Genomic DNA, 18,849 nt, shown 5'->3' on the forward strand with positions numbered 1-18,849 from the left:
GAAACTATCTTATCTGGGGACTTTGCATTTTTAAAGCTTATTGACCACTCTGTGGTGTTTAGAGATTGTTATATGAGATTGGAGTTTATCAGATTCAGATTAGGTTAGACATGAAATTTAATTTTCCATATTTTTTCATAATTTCTCAGATTTTTTTAAAAAAATCATTTGCAACATCTTCAGATCTTGCAATCAACTTACCCTCATTGGTCTTAATTTTTTGGACCAAATTATTACGTTGTTTCTGTTTTAACAAATATGATAAGAGTTAGCCAGCTTTGTTTCCTTTTGCAAAGGAGCACTGTCTTATGAATGCTTCTCTGAGTTACTGTGGAATGGATTTCTTGCATTTTGGAGAATTTAAGGAGAAGCCCTCCTGCGGAAGGCAGTGACCACCTGGGTAAGTCAGGGATAATATTATAATACCGCACTGTCACCAGTCCAGTGTGTGAACATCTGAGCAGAGAATCAATACCCTCTCAATCCAGCAATTGTGATGTAATCGTCATGGCAAGTGACGGACAGACCCCTGGGACAACGGCAGGACTGATTAAGAAAGACACCAGTGCTATACTTTGCAATTTAAAGTTTGGTTTTTTTCATCACCCTGGCCACGGCCCCATGGACATCCTTGTTACGCAAGGTGTAAATGACCGGGTTGAGCAGGGGGGTGACCACAATGTAAAAGAAAGCAATTTGCTTGTCCTGGTTGGGAGCGTTGGCTGAGGCTGGCTTCAAGTACATGAAGATGAGGGTGCCGTAGTACAAACTGACCACAGCCAAGTGGGAGGCACAGGTGGAGAAAGCCTTGCGCCAACCAGCCCTTGATCCCATTTGTAACACAGACGACAGGATGAGTCCATAGGAGGTTAAGACAACAGAGAGAGGACAGAGGAGGACCACCACCGAGGTCCAGAAAACGATGGTTTCTGTTACATAGGTGTTGTCGCATGCGAGCTTCAGCACCAATGGTAGCTCGCAGAAGAAGTGGTTGACGTGGTTGGGGCCACAGTAGGGATGTTGGAATGTGCAGCCTATGTTCAGTGCTGCAATGAGGCAGCAAATGATCCAGGAAGCGGAAGCAAGCTGCCATCGGTGGCTCCTGTCCATGGCGCTGGTATATAATAGTGGATGGCAGATGGCCAGGAAGCGGTCATAGGCCATGACAGCCAGCAGGAAGCACTCGGTGCCGCCTAGCGTCATGGTGGTGTACATTTGGATTGCGCAACGAGTGTGGGAGATGGCTCCATTTCCGTAGAGCAGGTGAGCTAGCATTTGGGGCACGGTACTGGTGGTGTAGCAGATCTCCAAGACGGAGAGGTGAGTCAGGAAGAAGTACATGGGCGTCTGGAGTCTAGGGTCAGCCTGCACAAGCATGATGATCACAAGGTTCCCCATAAGGGTAAGTGAATATACAAGGAGAATCATGAAGAAGAGGAGAAGCTGGGTTGTGCGGTGACTGCTGAGTCCCACCAAGATGAACTCTCGGACGGAGGTTTGGTTTTCAGGTGTCATTCTGCTCTGCTTAGCTGCAGACGCTGGTGACAGTCCGATTTTCTTGGAGATAACCTTAACAATGAAAAGTTACTCTTTGGTTCCTGAAAGGGCATAATGAATCCCAAAGCAATCTATGAAGATAAGAGAGAGAGAATTTGGTTCCTATAGAAGACTTCATTTTCCAGTGCTCCATTACTGCAAGTTAACATTTAGTGTCTTGAATTATGTCTATTAGTATCACTTTATAATTCTGGGGTGGGGTGTTAGGGACGGGATATGATGGGTACCTTCTTGGGCACTCAGTTCTCACCTGTGGCTCCTAGAAGCTGTCATTCAATAGCAGCCACACCCCAGGAATGGCTTCGACTGGACAGCTAAACCAGGTGAGGGTTGCCGGTGGGTCTCAAACCCTCAGTAAGTTAGGGACTTCACCTACATGTGAAGACAGGCTCTGGTGGATTGAGTGGATGGGACCAATAGTAGATCAAATGGTCAAGAAGGTGATTTCTTTGTTTTGATCCACTACCTATTTATTATTATTGTTTTGTCCCAGAAGCAGCAGCCAATTACCGTAACTGTTTTTGAAAGATGCTTCCCCCCTGCTTCTTACACACTGAATTAAATGCTTATTTTATGATGGCGCATGCCACCTACAATTGTTAGAATTGGTTGTGGGTGGTTTTTCTTTTATAAGTCTCTCCCTCCCTCCCCCTGGCACTTCTTATATCCCTGCAGGCCAACTTTGTGACCTCTTACACTACAAATGCAGAGGGAGGAAGCAGAGACTGGCAAAATAGCTAGAACTTTGTGACTGTCCTCTAGGCAAATGCTGAAACTCCAAACCGTGACCTGCTCAGGGAAGCCATTCCTGTCTGTTTAAATAGGCAGGGCTGAGTTGGCCAAAGACATTTTGCTACCTGAGAAAGAACAGTGGTAGAGCAATCAACCCTTCTTCCCAGAAGACTCGGGATTATATCTTTGGGAGAGGAATAGGTGATCTCCAAACAAAGTAGGATTCTTGGGGGGGGGGGGTATAAAAGTGATATAACGGTGCTTTAAATGATGCTTTAGTTAAAATTTCTGCATTGCAAGGGGTTGGACCTCTCAGGGTCCCTTTCAACTCTAGAAATTGTACGATTCTAGGAATGCCTATAGATAACTGATGAATTCTTTTTAAAACATCTCAAATATGTGACAAGAAAAGATGTAACCCTAGTGCTTGGATGAATTTGTCTGAGTGTGTGTGTGTGTGTGTGTGTGAGAGAGAGAGAGAGAGAGAGAGAGAGAGAGAGAGAGAGAGAGAGAATGAATTGGTCTTAGCAGCTATATGGAAAGGGATGGTAGAGAGAAAGCTCTGTTAGGAAGAGAAACAGAATTTGTTGCTATCTCCACCTCTTTCTTTGACTGGGTTTCTACATTTACCATTCTTCTAACAGGCAGAAATTCAGCAGGCAGAGAGGATGAGAGCCATAGAAATTAATGTTCATGGCTAACTTAGATTCATAAATTTCATTGGGTCTACTCTATGAGTATGACCAGTATTGGAAACAACCCTTTGTAATGGTTTGCTTTTAAGTCATTACATTCTGCACTAGGTAAAGTAATCTTTAGTCAGCCCAATTCCTCCCTCTACGTTTCTCATCTTTTGCCTGACCAGAGGTGGCAACCCTAGGTACCAGTCCAGGTTCCACCAGTCTGAAAGAATAAGAGCTAAAAAACAAACAAAAACAAGATGAGCCCATTCCTCCACAACAGAGCTTTCCAAACTTTTCATGTTGGTGACACACTTTTTACACATGCATCATCTCACAACACAGTGATTCAGCTTTACTAGCAAAATGGAGGTTAACCTAACCCCATTCCAGCCCCAGGAGGTGGGTTTGCGCAAACACCTACACACTACAGCTGACACGCTAGCGTGTCATGACACAGTTTCGAAAGCACTGCTCCACAATCTTACTGTACTTCCCAATAGTAAACAAGCCACATTGTGAGATGCTTGCTTTGCATGGAAACAAATTCTATCACTGTTCTCCAGTCTTGGGCAGATGACCTTCTATGGCTTCTAACCTGTGGTCCCTTAAATGGGGATGTCACAGACTTCATACGTGCAAAAACTCTGTTCTTCCTCTGATCAGTGGTTTCCCCCAAGTAGTGATTTTTTATTTTATTTGAGTGCTGGACACTCAAGGGCTACTGAATTCTCTGACTTCCTGCATAGTACACCATTCTGTCATAAACAAAGATAAAACTATACTTGCCAAAGCAGGGAAGAGCCATCATTCCGGTTCTCTGGTTCAACTGCTATGAAAAAAGCCCTAGTGCTACAGCATTTTCTCCTGACAACAATACCACTTCCAATCTTCAAAGCCTTTTAAGGCCACAGTCACCGCATGGTTTAATTGTCAGGTTTTTGCTCCCCAGATTCCCAAAGGTTTGTGGATATAGTAATAAAGGCAAGATAATAAAGGCTGTGGGTTTTATCACTCAAGGACTCTTCCAATCCCTTTGGGGCTTTCCTCTGCTTCATTAAGAGTGTGTTGTTTTGTTATGTTGTTTGGGTATCCCAAGAGCAACAGGATTGCCACACAAAGAGTCGTTGAACTTTCAAACAAAAGATTGCTGGGATGAGGAGAATCCTGTGGCACATCTTCCCCAACACTACGCAGGCCTGCAAACACGGTTGATATGCCCCTTTAATACATAGAGCGTCCATTCAAATCTGGTCATTAAATTCTATCGCTTGCATGGCAGTCCTGTACATGTCTACTCTGAGTTACGTTTAATTGAGTGCAATGAGACTCATTCCTTTACCTCTTTTAAACTTTGCAGTAACCCAGTCTGACAGATCCACTCCACTTCAACATGGAGAGGAGTTGTGGTGGAGCGCGTGGCCACCCACTCTCCTCTGGAGGCAGGGACGAAGTCCCGCATTGCCCGGGGATCCCGGCCACGTCAGCGGCCAGCCAGCCAGCCAATCCGCAGGCTGGTGGGGGTGTGGCCACGACCATTTAGGCTGAGGCGTGAGCCAGGGGCTTCCTCTTGGCTTGCTTCCTCAATCTCCCATCCTCCCTCCCTATTTTTCAGGTTTTAGTCATGTCATTGGCCTTGCTATGGAGCTTGGTTGGTTGCTGTTGAGGGGCCTGGTAGGAATTTTTCCACTTGGCAAATTGGCACAAGCCATTTGGTTTTCGCCTACCTCGTAGCAATAGTCACAACTTTGTTAGGGCGGTGGTTAGGCATTGTTTGACCTTATAATGGGGGAGGGGAGGTGTGGCCATCACCTGCCCCTCCAAGCTTAAGGGCATTCCATTAAAGAAATCCGGGGATGTGGATCTTGTCCGAAGCCTGGGGCGGGGCTACAGCCATGACACAACCCCGACGGGAACACCCAGGGGAGCTCGAGTTGGTATGCACCGACAGGGCTCCCCCTTCCAGTGGTTTACCCTTACTGAACTCTGTGCGCAATGGGCAGGAGTCAGATATAGTTGGGTCCAAACAATGCCTAAGCCAATACCGCTCACATTCTGTAATCATTCAATAAAGTTGTGGCCAAATTTTGCCCAATAACATTAACTTAATGTCTGTGTCCTAGTGTGGGTTATTCTTCAAAGGAGGGGTGGTTTTGGGGTCTCGACACGCAACATCTGGAGAGCCACCTGCCCATGGTGCAAAGTGGGAACAAATTGCAAATGAAGACAATGCATTGATGTGTGGAATCAAGTATAAATTGAAATCGCTATTGGTTTTGCAGGCTGGGACTCAGTGCATATGTGTACTGTGTGTGGGAGGAGGGCTCCCCCCCCCAAGGAACTGGGGCACCAACTATCGGGGGTGGAAGGGGCTTCAGGCCCCTCAATATATTTGAGCAGGGGGCAAGTCCCCCTAATACTTAGGGGTGGCATTCCCCCTGCTGCCCAGCAAGTAGGGGGCAGCAGATGGGCAAAACATGCTGGGATGTGTGGAGGGTGAAGAGAACCCTGGTGGGTGGAGATGCATTCCTTACTGGGCAACCTTTTGTGTGTGTGTGAGTGTGTGTGTGAGAGAGAGAGAGATAAGATTTTTTTTAAAAAAGATGTTTAAAATGAGTATATCAAAAAAGCTCAAAGCATTTCTGTCAGGGATTAAAGGAGCAGAAGTCTCCCCATAAATATTAAACAACAACAGCTAGGCTTCTCTATGTACAGAAATGGAAGGAAGAAGAAGTTCCAACAAAAGAAGAATGGATAAGTAAGATGCAGTAATGGACTATCCAGAACCGGCAAAATTAACAGCAAAATTAATCGTGTTTCATGGAAGAACGGATGCCTTTTTTAGACTATTTAAATAAATATTGCAGTATGATGAACTGGAGAGCAGGATTTGAGCTATGCGCAGCAGAAATAATTAGATTATAATATTGTGGTTATGATTTGATAGATGGGGTGCAGCAGAAGGGGAGAAACAGCAAGGGGTGGGAAGTCGAAAAAATAAGAGAAAATATGAAATTGTGTTTTGACTGTATATGTTTTTTCTTTTAAATAGAAAATCTGCATTTTTTTTAATGTCACATTGAATTCTAGTACAGTTCAATCCAAGAAAAACAACAACTGACAGACGAGTAATGAGTACAGGGTATATATATATATATATATATATATATATATATATATATATATATATAAATGATATGGACTGATGAAATCCAATCTCATCTGAACAGCTGTCAGGAATAGAGCACTCAATGCATTTCCAAAATAAGCACTAATGTTTAATTTCAACACCTTAAAAACACATTAGATCTTGGTCTTTTTCTAAACTAAAAAATGTTAACACCAAGCTAGCTACATAACTGGAAAGGTTTGGATAGAGAATGCTCTCCCTAGGCTTTCATACAGTGAAGAGATCATTAATCCTACAACAATACACATGGCTAAAATCCACGCAGAATGTCAAACTGCCGATTTCCACTAATAACTTGTTCTAGGGAACTGTGTTCTAGAAGTTACCCTTTTGCATGAAAGCAAGCAACAAGGTATAATCTTATGCAAAAATGTTTCTCAAATCGTTTTAAATTGAGCTGAAAACTATAGGTACGTCATCATTATGAAAAAAAAGTCTAAATACCGTATTTTTTGGTGTATTAGACAAGGTTTTTTGACTCAAAAATCATGTCCAAAAATGGAGGTTATCCTAAACATGGATAGTGCCATGGTGGGGTGCAGCACAGAGGATGAACAGAACCCATCATGCTAGCCCAGACCTTGCACCGAGTGAGGGAAGGGCACGAAGCGTTCACAGAGTCCACTGCTCCAGCCCAGCCCTCGCCACCAGAGTCACGTGGATCCACACTGGATGTCTGCCCGCCCACACTGGCCAGGCAAATCAGCCCTTGGCAGGTGACTAGTGGGTAGGCGTGACCTTTCTAGACCTGGTAAAAGGCCAAGGCATGCTGCCACTGTGTGTCTTTTCCATCTTCCTTTCGTCCTTTGAACTGCTGGACTGCTAGCCTGCAGTCACTAGGTAAATCTCCCTCATGGGGTAAAACTGTTTTTATACGTTTGTAACTTTAAGCCTAAAGCCTGCCTTCAGGGATCTGCTCTGCCTGATCGTGAGCAAGCTTTCTTTTTATTGATTATGAATAAAGACACTGTCATCTTCATTCTTTTAGGAGGAATTCAAGGGGGTCTTACCACAGGACGCGGGTGGCGCTGTGGGTTAAACCACAGAGCCTAGGACCAGAAGGTTGGCAGTTCGAATCCCCATGATGGGGTGAGCTCCCGTTGCTCGGTCCCTGCTCCTGCCAACCTAGAAGTTTGAAAGCGCATCAAAGTGCAAGTAGATAAATAGGTACCACTCCGGCGGGAAGGTAAACAGCTTCCGCTTCTGTTTCCGTGCGCTTCTCTGGTTCGCCAGAAGCAACTTAGTCATGCTGGCCACATGACCCGGAAGCTGTACGCCGGCTCCCTCAGCCAATAAAGTGGGCTCTGTTTCAGTGCGCTTCTCTGGTTCGCCAGAAGCGACTTAGTCATGCTGGCCACATGACCCGGAAGCTGTACGCCGGCTCCCTCAGCCAATAAAGTGAGATGAGCGCCGCAAGCCCAGAGTTGGCCACGACTGCACCTAATGGTCAGGGTCCCTTTACCTTTACCTTACCAGGAAAATGTTCAAACATCTTTCAATCTGGACAAGCCAGATTGAATTGCATTTTGTCTTAAGAAACTCACATGAGTTTGCAACTAGTTTTCTGCTGTGTAAAGAGGAATGCACTCTGCTAAGTAAAGGAACTTGCTAGCGCAAGTTAGGAAGGATATTAATAAACAATATATCCTATCCTGCCACCCTGAACATTCCCAAAGCCCACACATGATGTTTTGAAGATACAAATAGGGCTTGTGGTTTGCTTCTGTGAGAACAAAAGAGTAAGGGATACTGCTCAAAACCTAAGACTTCTGACTAGGCTTCAGGGCTGAGTGGAGACTTGATACGCAAATACAAAGCACATTAGGCCTTCTGGCACAGCATTCATTAAGGGGAACTGGCAGAAACTGGGCAACACCCAGACTAATAACACAAGACGTGAGCATCTTATTCCAAGCCCCTTCTGCGCAGGACTTTCGCTGCTGCTGCATGGATATCCTTGTTGCGCAGGGTGTAGATGATTGGGTTGAGAAGAGGGGTGACCACGATGTAAAAGACAGCGAGTTTCTTGTCGCTGTCGGGGTCTGTGACTGATGGGGGTTTCACGTACGCGGCAATGACCGTGCTGTAAAACAGGGTGACGACTGCCAGGTGGGACACACATGTGGAGAGGGCCTTGCGCAGTCCAGTGGTTGAGTGCATCTTCAGCACAGAGAACAAAATGAGCCCGTAGGAGGCCAGAATGACAGCCAGAGAGGTCAGGATCACCACCGCAGACGTCCCAAAAACAATCATCTCTGTGGAATGGATGTCGGCGCATGCCAGCTTCATCACGATCGGCAGCTCACAGATGAAATGGTTGATGCGGTTGGGGCCGCAATATGGGAGGCGAAGGGCGCAGATGACGTTTGTTGTAGAGACAATGATGCCACCAGCCCAGGAGGCTGAGGCCAGCTGCACCTGGCGCCACCTGCCCATGAGGATGGTATATAGCAGCGGGTGGGAGATAGCCAAGTAGCGGTCATAAGCCATGACACCCAGGAGAATGCACTCGGTGCCTCCCATGCACGCAATGGCATGCATCTGGATCACACAGCGTGTGAAAGAGACGGTCCCATTCTGGCTCAGGAGGTTTGCCAGCATTGGGGGCAACGTGCAGGTGATGTGGCAGATCTCCAGGCAGGAGAGGTTGGCTAGGAAGAAGTACATGGGTGTGTGGAGCCTCAAGTCGGTCCACACCAGCGAGATGATCACCAAGTTCCCCATAAGAGTGAGGGAGTAGATGATGAGGATGATCACAAAGAGCAGAATCTGCGTCTTTCGGTGGTTGGTGAGTCCAATCAAGACGATCTCAGTGACCGAGGTGATGTTTTCCATCCCTGCACTGGCCTCCTACTGGCAGGAAAATGACAACTCATTTTAGCAATAGGAAAGGGGAAGGGGAAGGGGAAGCAAAGCAGCAGTGAGAGACTGCAACATTCTTTGGGAACTGAGAGGGGTGAGATTGCTGGAACATTTAGATTTTATCCAGTGCTTTAAAAATTAAAAAAAATTAAAAGGTGCTGGTACCCACCAAGAAAGAGGGACGCGGGTGGCGCTGTGGTCTAAACAGGGTGAGCTCCTGTTGCTCAGTCCCTGCTCCTGCCAACCTAGCAGTTCGAAAGCACGCCAAAGTGCTAGTAGATAAATAGGTACCACTCCAGTAGGAAGGTAAATGGCGTTTCCATGCACTGCTCTAGTTTCGACAGTAGTGGCTTAGTCATGCTGGCCACATGACCCAGAAAAACTGTCTGCGGACAAACATCGGCTTCCTCGGAAAGTAAAGCGCCACAGCCCCAGAATTGCCCACAACTGGACTTAATAGTCAGGGGTCCCTTTACCTTTTTACTCACCATGAAAATATTACAGTAAGTGCACTTTTAACATTTTGAGGGGAGGAAGGTGGCAGTACTGTGCACCCCATGTATATCCCCAGTAAAAACACTTTATATTATCTATAGATCCAGTGCTTTTGGGGGGGGACAGGGGTATGCATACTTCTAAACATTTTGTGAATCTTTGTACTTTTCTCCATTCACTGTATTTATTTTTCCTGATTTCAACTATAAAACGGTGATTTTCTTGAGTCAAAATGAGAGTACCCCTAAAAAAGCATTGTATATATATCTCCATGTCTATCGCTATCTCTGTCACTAAAGCCCCACATATTTTGAACAGTTTTCCTTTCTCAGGGACACTCATGAACATCAAATTTCAATAAGCTAAAGATCAGTCTGGTAAATTCTATCAGTATTTCTATATGAATGTTTAGTATTCTTTTATATAAACTACTTAAGAATGTGTGTGTGAGTGTGAGTGCCATAAACTTTAATTAAGTGACATTAAATAAAATTAATATGTGGTATCTGTATGTTGCTGCAACTATTTCCAGCACCTCCTCACCCCCTAGCAGTTAATCCCACCTAGCTCACAGGTTGCTTGTTGAACAGTTTTTACAACCTACTAAGTCAAGAAGTTAAAGCTGCCCTGCATTGTACCATGTCAGATGGTTATGTGCAAGACAAATGATTTTCCCTTTTTAAAAAAGACATTTTTTGCACATTATAAAATATTGCCAAGACTACTGGGAGGACCATGAGGATGGGTCCTGCAATCACAAAGATGGAGAAAGCTCCAGTGAACTCCTAGGCACTTAGAGGCTCCCCCCCTTCCTTTCCATAGGATTGGTTCCGTCCCACTTTTCTGTCCTCCGTTCTCTGGGATTGGGACAACCCTGAACCCATACAAATTCTAATCCCCAATCTATAAATTGAATTGAAATGGGTGAGCTTTCCTTGAGCAAAAGGCCCACAGTATTAGCAACTTAAATAAGAGGCATAGTAATTAGTTAAGTTCTGCTAAAACAATGAGATGTGCTCCTCTGTTCCTCTGGCATTTCTGGACCAAGACGTTTTGCTGCCTAAGGCAAAGAACATGATGGTGTCTCTCCTTGGCCATGTACTGAAATCAACTAGACCAGTGGTTGAATCTGATTTTGACATTAGTGATGGGACAGAAATGCAAGGGGGCACAAGACACACAGCTGTTCTCCAGCACCTCACCACTTTTGCTTGTTCCCCAGCATCTGTGGCCCATTGTCACTTCGCCTAATGATAGGGATGGACCTCCCTCCCTCCCATGCACACCAATCTCAATTCCAAATGGCTGAACAGGACTTTACCTTCATGCTTCTTTCTGATCTTCCTCCTCAAGAAAGTGGGTTCCACTTCACTTTCTAAGCCAGGATACTGAACAGTAAAGCTGATTGCCGAACTACCAGTAACTATGCAGTGAGACCTGTGCCATTTTTTCTGCCCAAACGTGCACCAATGATGGAGGGCAGTGATCTCTTTGCTGCTACCAAAAGATGGCTTGTGGCAGGATCTTGGCAGCCTTGTGCCTCGTGGTTTCTTCCTTCAGCACAGAAGTGTGAAGTATCTGCAGCTTCCTACTGAAGACCCATTGGAATTAATTAAGGAGATGGGCTGCAGGCTGTTTTTATTTTCTCTCTGACCTTCTTATTGTATGAAGGTTTAGGATCCAGTAAGATAATGAAAGGCAGGGGACCTATGCCATGGGGACTGCTCCAACCCCCTTTGATGCTTTCCCTTGCATCATTATCAACCTGCTATTGCTGTTGCCTCTTGTCTCAGGGGGGTCAGTGATCACAAAAGCAAGGGGAGAGCAAGAGCAAGCAGGGGTTGCCAGAGCTCTCTTCATCCTGAGCTGCCCAGAGGCAAGGTGCACCCCAGGATGGTGTACTGGAAGGGAAATATTTGGGGATACACCTTTGGGGCTTTCTTTTTTCAGAGCAGGAAGGATGATGCATTCAGAGGCATACCGAATCTGATAACTTCCACCAACCCTAAGCAGCATGGTCATAGAATCATAGAATCATAGAGTTGGAAGAGACCACAAGGGCCATCAAGTCCAACTCCCTGCCAAGCAGGAAACACCATCAGAGCACTCCTGACATATGGTTGTCAAGCCTCTGCTTAAAGACCTCCAAAGAAGGAGACTCCACCACACTCCTTGGCAGCAAATTCCACTGTCTAACAGCTCTTACTGTCAGGAAGTTCTTCCTAATGTTCCTAATGGTCATTAAGTCAGGGGTCATGGAAGTTGTAGTCCAACATCATGTACAGGGAATAAAATTGGTTACCGTATGAAATAGGAATTTCAATCAACGTGCATCTGTTGATCAAAGGAATTCCCCCCCAAACCATAACACAAACTGATTTTTTCTTCTTTCAATTCCTAGTTTTATTATCAACAAACATAAAAAATCTATAAGCTCCAAAATCATTAACACAATAAAAAAATTTCCTAAACCAGGCAGACCCCATAAGAGATGCATTTTAAATAAAAGAACACATTCTACTCATGTAAAACATGCTGATTCCCGAACCATCTGTAGTCTGGATTTAGGAGGTGATTGGGCTGGATCCGGCCCCCAGACCTTTGTTTGCCTACCCATGTTCTAAAGTGTACAGTGGTACCTAGGGTTACAGATGCTTTGGGTTACAGACCCACCACCAGTGCCATGTGGATCCACACTGGATGTCTGCCCACCCACACTGTGGGGAGCTTGGCCAGTCAAATCAGCCCTTGGCAGGTGAATCCCCCTGAGGCTTGCCAGGCAGCCATTCAGCGAGGAGGCCAGGGATGCGGTGGCAAGGCAAAGCTGGGATCTGGGGCCCAGAGACGCCCAGTGGTAGGCAGGGCAGGATGGGGATCCCTGTGTTTGGGTGTCTGGTTCACTCCCCCTCAAAATCATGCACCTCCCCCCCTCCACTATTCCTCTGTATTGAGTCAAGCTATTAGTCCACTAAGATCAGTACTGCTGATGGTGTATTGCCGTTGGCGCTTTAGGGATTCGGGCAGGAGTCCTTCCTAATGCAACCTGGAGATGCCAGGGTTTGAACCTGGGGCTTTTGGAATGAATAGCACATGCTCTGCCACTGAGCTATGACCCTGATACCCTGTATGCCCCCACACAACCTTTTGAAGATACAAATAAGGCTTGTGATTTGCTTCTATGGGAACAAAAGAGTAAGGGAGACTGCTCAAAACCTAAGTCTTCTGACTAGGCTTCAGGGCAGAGCAGAGACTTGATATGCAAATACAAAGCACATTAGCCTTTCTAGCCCAGCATTCAAGGGGAACTGGCAGAAACTGGACAACACCTGGACTAATAACACAAGACGTTAGCATCTTATTCCAAGCCCCTTCTGCGCAGGACTTTCGCTGCTGCTGCATGGATATCCTTGTTGCGCAGGGTGTAGATGATTGGGTTGAGAAGAGGGGTGACCACGATGTAAAAGACAGCGAGTTTCTTGTCGCTGTCGGGGTCTGTGACTGACGGGGGTTTCACGTACGCGGCAATTATTGTGCTGTAAAACAGGGTGACGACCACCAGGTGGGACACACACGTGGAGAGGGCCTTGCGCAGTCCAGTGATTGAGTGCATCTTCAGCACAGAGAACAAAATGAGCCCGTAGGAGGCCAGAATGACAGCCAGAGAGGTCAGGATCACCACCGCAGACATTCCAAAAACAATCATCTCTGTGGAATGGATGTCGGCACATGCCAGCTTCAACACAATCGGCAGCTCACAGATGAAATGGTTGATGTGGTTGGGGCCGCAATACGGGAGGCGGAGGCCACAGATGATGTTTGTTGTAGAGACAATGATGCCACCAGCCCAGGAGGCTGAGGCCAGCTGCATCTGGCGCCACCTGCCCATGAGGATGGTATATAGCAGTGGGTGGGAGATAGCCAAGTAGCGGTCATAAGCCATGACACCCAGGAGAATGCATTCGGTGCCACCCAGGCACCCAATGGCATGCATCTGGATCACACAGCATGTGAAAGAGATGGTCCCATTCTGGCTCATGAGATTTGCCAGCATCGGGGGCAAAGTGCAGGTGATGTGGCAGATCTCCAGGCAGGAGAGGTTGGTGAGGAAAAAGTACATGGGTGTGTGGAGCCTCAAGTCGGTCCACACCAGCGAGATGATAACCAAGTTCCCTATAAGAGTGAGGGAGTAGATGATGAGGATGATCACAAAGAGCAGAATCTGCGTCTTTCGGTGGTTGGTGAGTCCAATCAAGACGATCTCAGTGATTGAGGTGATGTTTTCCTTCCCCATGTTGGTCTCCTACTGGCAGAAAAAAAAATGGTAGGGAAAGCAGTGACAATGAGAAACTGTAGCATTCTTTGGGAACTTAGAGGGGTGAGGTTGCTAGAACACTGAGATTTATATCCAGAGCTTAAAAAAATTAAAAAGGTGCCGGTACTCACCATGAAGATATTACAGTAGGTACACTTTTAACATGGGGGGGAGGGAAGGTACCAGTAATGTGTACCCCATGTGTACCCCCAGAAAAAGCACTATTTATATCTATCTATATAGTGGTGCCTTGGATTAAGAACTTAATTTGCTCTGGAGGTCCGTTCTTAACCTGAAACTGTTCTTAACCTGAGGTACCACTTTAGCTAATAGGGCCTCCCGCTGCTGCCGTACGATTTCTGTTCTCATCCTGAAGCAAAGTTCTTAACCCGAGGTACTATTTCTGGCTTAGCGGAGTCTGTAACCTGAAGCATCTGTAACCTGAAGTGTATGTAACCCGAGGTACCATTGTATTTCTATATGTCACTAAGGCCCAACATATTTTGAACAATTAGCCTTTCCCCGGGACCAGAGGCATAGCAAGGTTAGGTGGTACCCGGTGTGGAATCCCCCCCCCCGAAATTGAAATCTGTCAAAGAGAGCCAACCCCCCCCAATGAAAGCCGTGCAGGCGATGCTGTTACTGGTCCTGATCCCACTTTGCTCCTTCTCGCCTCCCTCCTCTTCCCCCAACCACTCTCTCTCTCTCTCTCTCTCTCTCTCTCTCTCTCTCTCTCTCTCTCTCTCTCTCTCTCTCTCTCTCCCCTCAAACCAGTTGGGCTACAGAAATCACCTGGGCACCCCTCCCCCCCCAAACCAGTGTGCCTTGGTCTTAAATGAAAGGCGGCATCTGGCTGTCCACTGAAGGAGAGAACTTGTTCAGAGAACACCGCCCTGTGACTCCAGTCTCAGTCTCCCACTCAGCCAAAGGCTGTACGCAAAGGCTGTACGCATGGTGGTCGTGCCCACTGACTTGAGAGAATGTTCTTTCTCCTTTAACTGGCAAGATTCTCTCTTACAAAGATGAAACCAAAAGGAGAAGACTGATCTTTCCCTCACTCTCCGTAGATCAGAAAAAAGGTTCCTGCTCTTGTATATATGAAAAATTTCAAAGTCTGGATGATAATAACCTGGGATCAGCAGTAGTCTGACTATGTAAGAACTCGGGCATCTGCAAGATTTTTTTTTTTCCAGGAGAGATGCAGCAAAGTACAAAATGTGGTGGCAAGGCCTGGACCATGTCTGTTAAGCTGAATATTGACTGCCTTTGAGAATCATATTTCTCCCACTCTGTTATTTCTTGATGGGCAGACCTACTGATCAGTGAAATGCAGACTTGCCGTTTGACAATATTTTTCCACCGCAGCTGAAACCTTCAGTTCTTTCCCTGGCTCCCCTTCCCCTGCCCACCCTGAATTTATTGCACTGCTGCTCCAAGCACTGCTGCTCCAAGTCCCCTCACATTTCCCCTTTTAGAAACAGAAGTAAATGTGGAGGAGACTGCCCCCTTCCTCCACCACTGTTCAGGACTCTTGAAGAAGAAGAAGAGTTTGGATTTGATATCCCGCCTTTCACTCCCTTTAAGGAGTCTCAAAGTGGCTAACATTCTCCTTTCCCTTCCTCCCCCACAACAAACACTCTGTGAGGTGAGTGGGGCTGAGAGACTTCAAGGAAGTGTGACTGGCCCAAGGTCACCCAGCAGCTGCATGTGGAGGAGCAGAGATGGGAACCCGGTTCCCCAGATTACAAGACTACCACTCTCAACCACTACACCACACTGGCTCTCTTGAACATCAAATTTCAATCAGCTAAAGATCAGGCTGGTAAATTGTATACGTATTTCTATCGGAATGTTTAGTATTATTTTATATAAACTATTTAAGAACTTTTATATATTAAAAAGTGACAAATTCTTTAATTAAGTGTACTGCCATGTACTGAAATCAACTAGACCAGTGGTTGAATCTGATTTTGACATTAGAGATGGGACAGCAATGCAAGGGGGCACAAGACACACAGCTGTTCTCCAGCACCTCACCACTGTTGTTTGCTCCCCAGCATCTGTGGCCCATTGTCACTACGCCTAATGATAGGGATGGACCTACCTCCCTCCCTCCCATGCACACCAATCTCAATTCCAAATGGCTGAACAGGACTTTACCTTCATGCTTCGCTTCACTTTCCAAAGCAGGATACTGAACAGTAAAGCTGATTGTCAAACTACCAGTAACTATGCAGTGAGACCTGTGCCATTTTTTCTGCCCAAACGTGCACCAATGATGGAGGGCAGTGATCTCTTTGCTGCTACCAAAAGACGGCTTGTGGCAGGATCTTGGCAGCCTTGTGCCTCGTGGTTTCTTTCTTCAGCACAGAAGTGTGAAGTATCTTCAGCTTCCTACTGAAGACCCATTGGAATTAATTATGGAGATGGGCTGCAGGCTGTTTTTATTTTCTCTCTGACCTTCTTATTGTATGAAGGTTTAGGATCCAGTAAGATAATGAAAGGCAGGGGACCTATGCCATGGGGACTGCTCCAACCCCCTTTGGTGCTTCCCTTTGCATCATTATCAACCTGTTGTTGTTGTTGCCTCTTGTCTCAGGGGGGTCAATGAACACAAAAGCAAGGGGAGAGCGAGAGCGAGAGCAAGCAGGGGTTGCCAGAGCTCTCTTAATCCTGAGCTGCCCAGAGGCAAGGTGCACCCCAGGGTGCTGTACTGGAGGGGAAATATATGGGGATACACCTTTGGGGCTTTCTTTTTTCAGAACAGGAAGGATGATGCATTGAGAGGCATACCGAATCTGATAACTTCCACCAACCCTAAGCAGCATGGTCATTAAGTCAGGGGTCATGGAAGTTGTAGTCCAACATCATATGGAGGGAATAAAATTGGTTACCTTATGAAATAGGAATTTCAATCAACGTGCATCTGTTGATCAAAGGAATTTCGCCCCAAACCATAACACAAACTGATTTTTTCTTCTTTCAATTCCTAGTTTTATTATTTACAAACATATAAAACCAGAAGCTCTAAGGTCATTAACACAATTAAAAAAATTCTTAAACCAGGCAGGCCCCATAAGAGATGCATTTTAAATAAAAGCACACATTCTACTCATGTAAAAACATGCTGATTCCTGAACCATCCATGGGCTGGATTTAGATGGCAATTGGGCCGCATCTGGCCCCCGGGCCTTAGTTTGCCTACCCATGTTCTAAAGTGTACACTATATTGCTGAGTGGCAATTTAGGGATTTATGGGACCGCTTAAAAAGATATAGGAACGAGATATTGGCACACAGATTTTCCCCAAGGATTGGAATAAAATCTTGGAAACTTGACCCTTACAATCTGCTTCCAGTTTTCTTAGGGAAAACACTCATAAATGATAGAAATGGAATTTTAAAAGAGAAACATATAGTAAATAGCAACTTAATTCATAAAATACAAGAAGTTGAAACTCAGCATCAGCACACTCAAATGGGACTCTACAAATTAACTGATTTTTAAAGAAAATAATCACAAACCTCTTACTATTTCAGAAATTAACTTTATATTGAGTGACATAGCCTGTAGCTGGCTATAGATATACCAGGTCATGCATGTTCTAAACCAAACAAGTATATGAGCTCAGGCACTATGTAACCTAAATAGATTTGAACAACTTCTTGAAAGGTCCAAGCCTCTAGGTAAGGACATTATTTCTCAAATATTCAAAGTTCTCACACAATGGGCTCCTCCTCTCCTCGTCACAACACAATTAAAGTGGAAGAAAGTTTTGGAGAGGAAATAGTTGAACAACTTTGGGATCAAATTTGAAATAGTTTGCTCTTTGGTTCAGCCTCAGTGAAGACCTGAGAAAGTGTTTTAAAAATAGGACGGCTTTAATTGCCTGCCTACTTTGAAACAGAGACATCACCTTGCCAACAAAGGTCTGTATAGTTAAAGCTATGATTTTCCCAGTAGTGATGTATGGAAGTGAGAGCTGGACCATAAAGAAGGCTGATCGCCGAAGAATTGATGCTTTTGAATTATGGTGCTGGAGGAGACGCTTGAGAGTCCCATGGACTGCAAGAAGATCAAACCTATCCATTCTTCAGGAAATCAGCCCTGAGTGCTCACTGGAAGGACAGATCCTGAAGCTGAGACTCCAATACTTTGGCCACCTCATGAGAAGAGAAGACTCCCTGGAAAAGACTCTGATGTTGGGAAAGATTGAGGGCACAAGGAGAAGGGGACAACAGAGGACGAGATGGTTGGACAGTGTTCTCGAAGCTACAAACATGAGTCTGACCAAACTGGGGAGGCAGTGGAAGACAGGAATGCCTGGCGTGCTCTGGTCCATGGGGTCACGAAGAGTCGGACGCGACTAAACGACTAAACAACAACACTTTGAAACATTACTATAAGCACCAGCTGATATTTACCTTAACCATTTCTGAAGCTCTGTATTCCCTTTCACTGAAATAATGACATCATTTTGCATGTTTACATTGTTAACTGAGATTAAAAGCAATTAAAATAAACTTCTAAAGGGTGTGTAATGTGGCTATGATCCCAGTTAGCAGGAGAAGACTGAAGGAAGCTGTTAGTTTTGTTCCAAAAATTATGCAAATTATTCAAGAATTCTGTCTTAAGAAAATAAATTGCATTCAAAAATTATCTAAAGGGAGGGGGAGGTTATGCAGTAATCCTCAGCTGCTGTGTGAGTATTTTTTTAATGCTTATTTTTGAGGTGGCCAAGGAGCATTGAATGTATCTTTTCCTCCATTTGCATTATATTTACATTTTATTGAGGGAAGAAAAATGCAAAAGTTACATAGTTCTCATTTCTGATTAAACTATGACATGATGGCTATCAATTGAATGGGATAATACCAAAATGGTTGGAAATACCAGGTTCCTTTATCACAACTAACTTAAGATGGATATGGGCTACAGAATGTTAGATTTGTCAATCCTTTCTTCTTAGTTGCTCCCTACTATTCAGCTGAGGCCTCATCAGAATAATATAACATTTTGGG

At 45.3% G+C, this 18,849-nt stretch overlaps 2 protein-coding genes and 1 long non-coding RNA gene across 3 annotated transcripts in view; all 3 read right to left on the reverse strand.

Moving 5' to 3' along the window:
• The window catches only part of LOC309355032, a 171,797-nt gene that overhangs the window by 89,291 nt on the left and 63,657 nt on the right, over positions 1 to 18,849 (reverse strand). The gene's annotated exons all lie outside the window — the stretch shown is intronic.
• LOC309356034 (olfactory receptor 2D3-like) lies at positions 583 to 1,515 on the reverse strand (the record flags this gene model as incomplete). The annotated part of the gene is made up of 1 exon (XM_081887216.1): positions 583 to 1,515. The coding sequence occupies one exon, from the start codon at positions 1,513 to 1,515 to the stop codon at positions 583 to 585; it is 933 nt and encodes a 310-aa protein (XP_081743342.1).
• Positions 12,872 to 13,807, reverse strand: LOC309356035 (olfactory receptor 2D3-like; the record flags this gene model as incomplete). The annotated part of the gene is made up of 1 exon (XM_081887217.1): positions 12,872 to 13,807. One exon carries the CDS (start codon positions 13,805 to 13,807, stop codon positions 12,872 to 12,874), a length of 936 nt encoding a protein of 311 aa, XP_081743343.1.

This window comes from Podarcis melisellensis, assembly GCF_964234715.1.
Source record: "Podarcis melisellensis genome assembly, chromosome: 13".
In the NCBI taxonomy this organism is placed as follows: Eukaryota; Metazoa; Chordata; class Lepidosauria; order Squamata; family Lacertidae; genus Podarcis; species Podarcis melisellensis.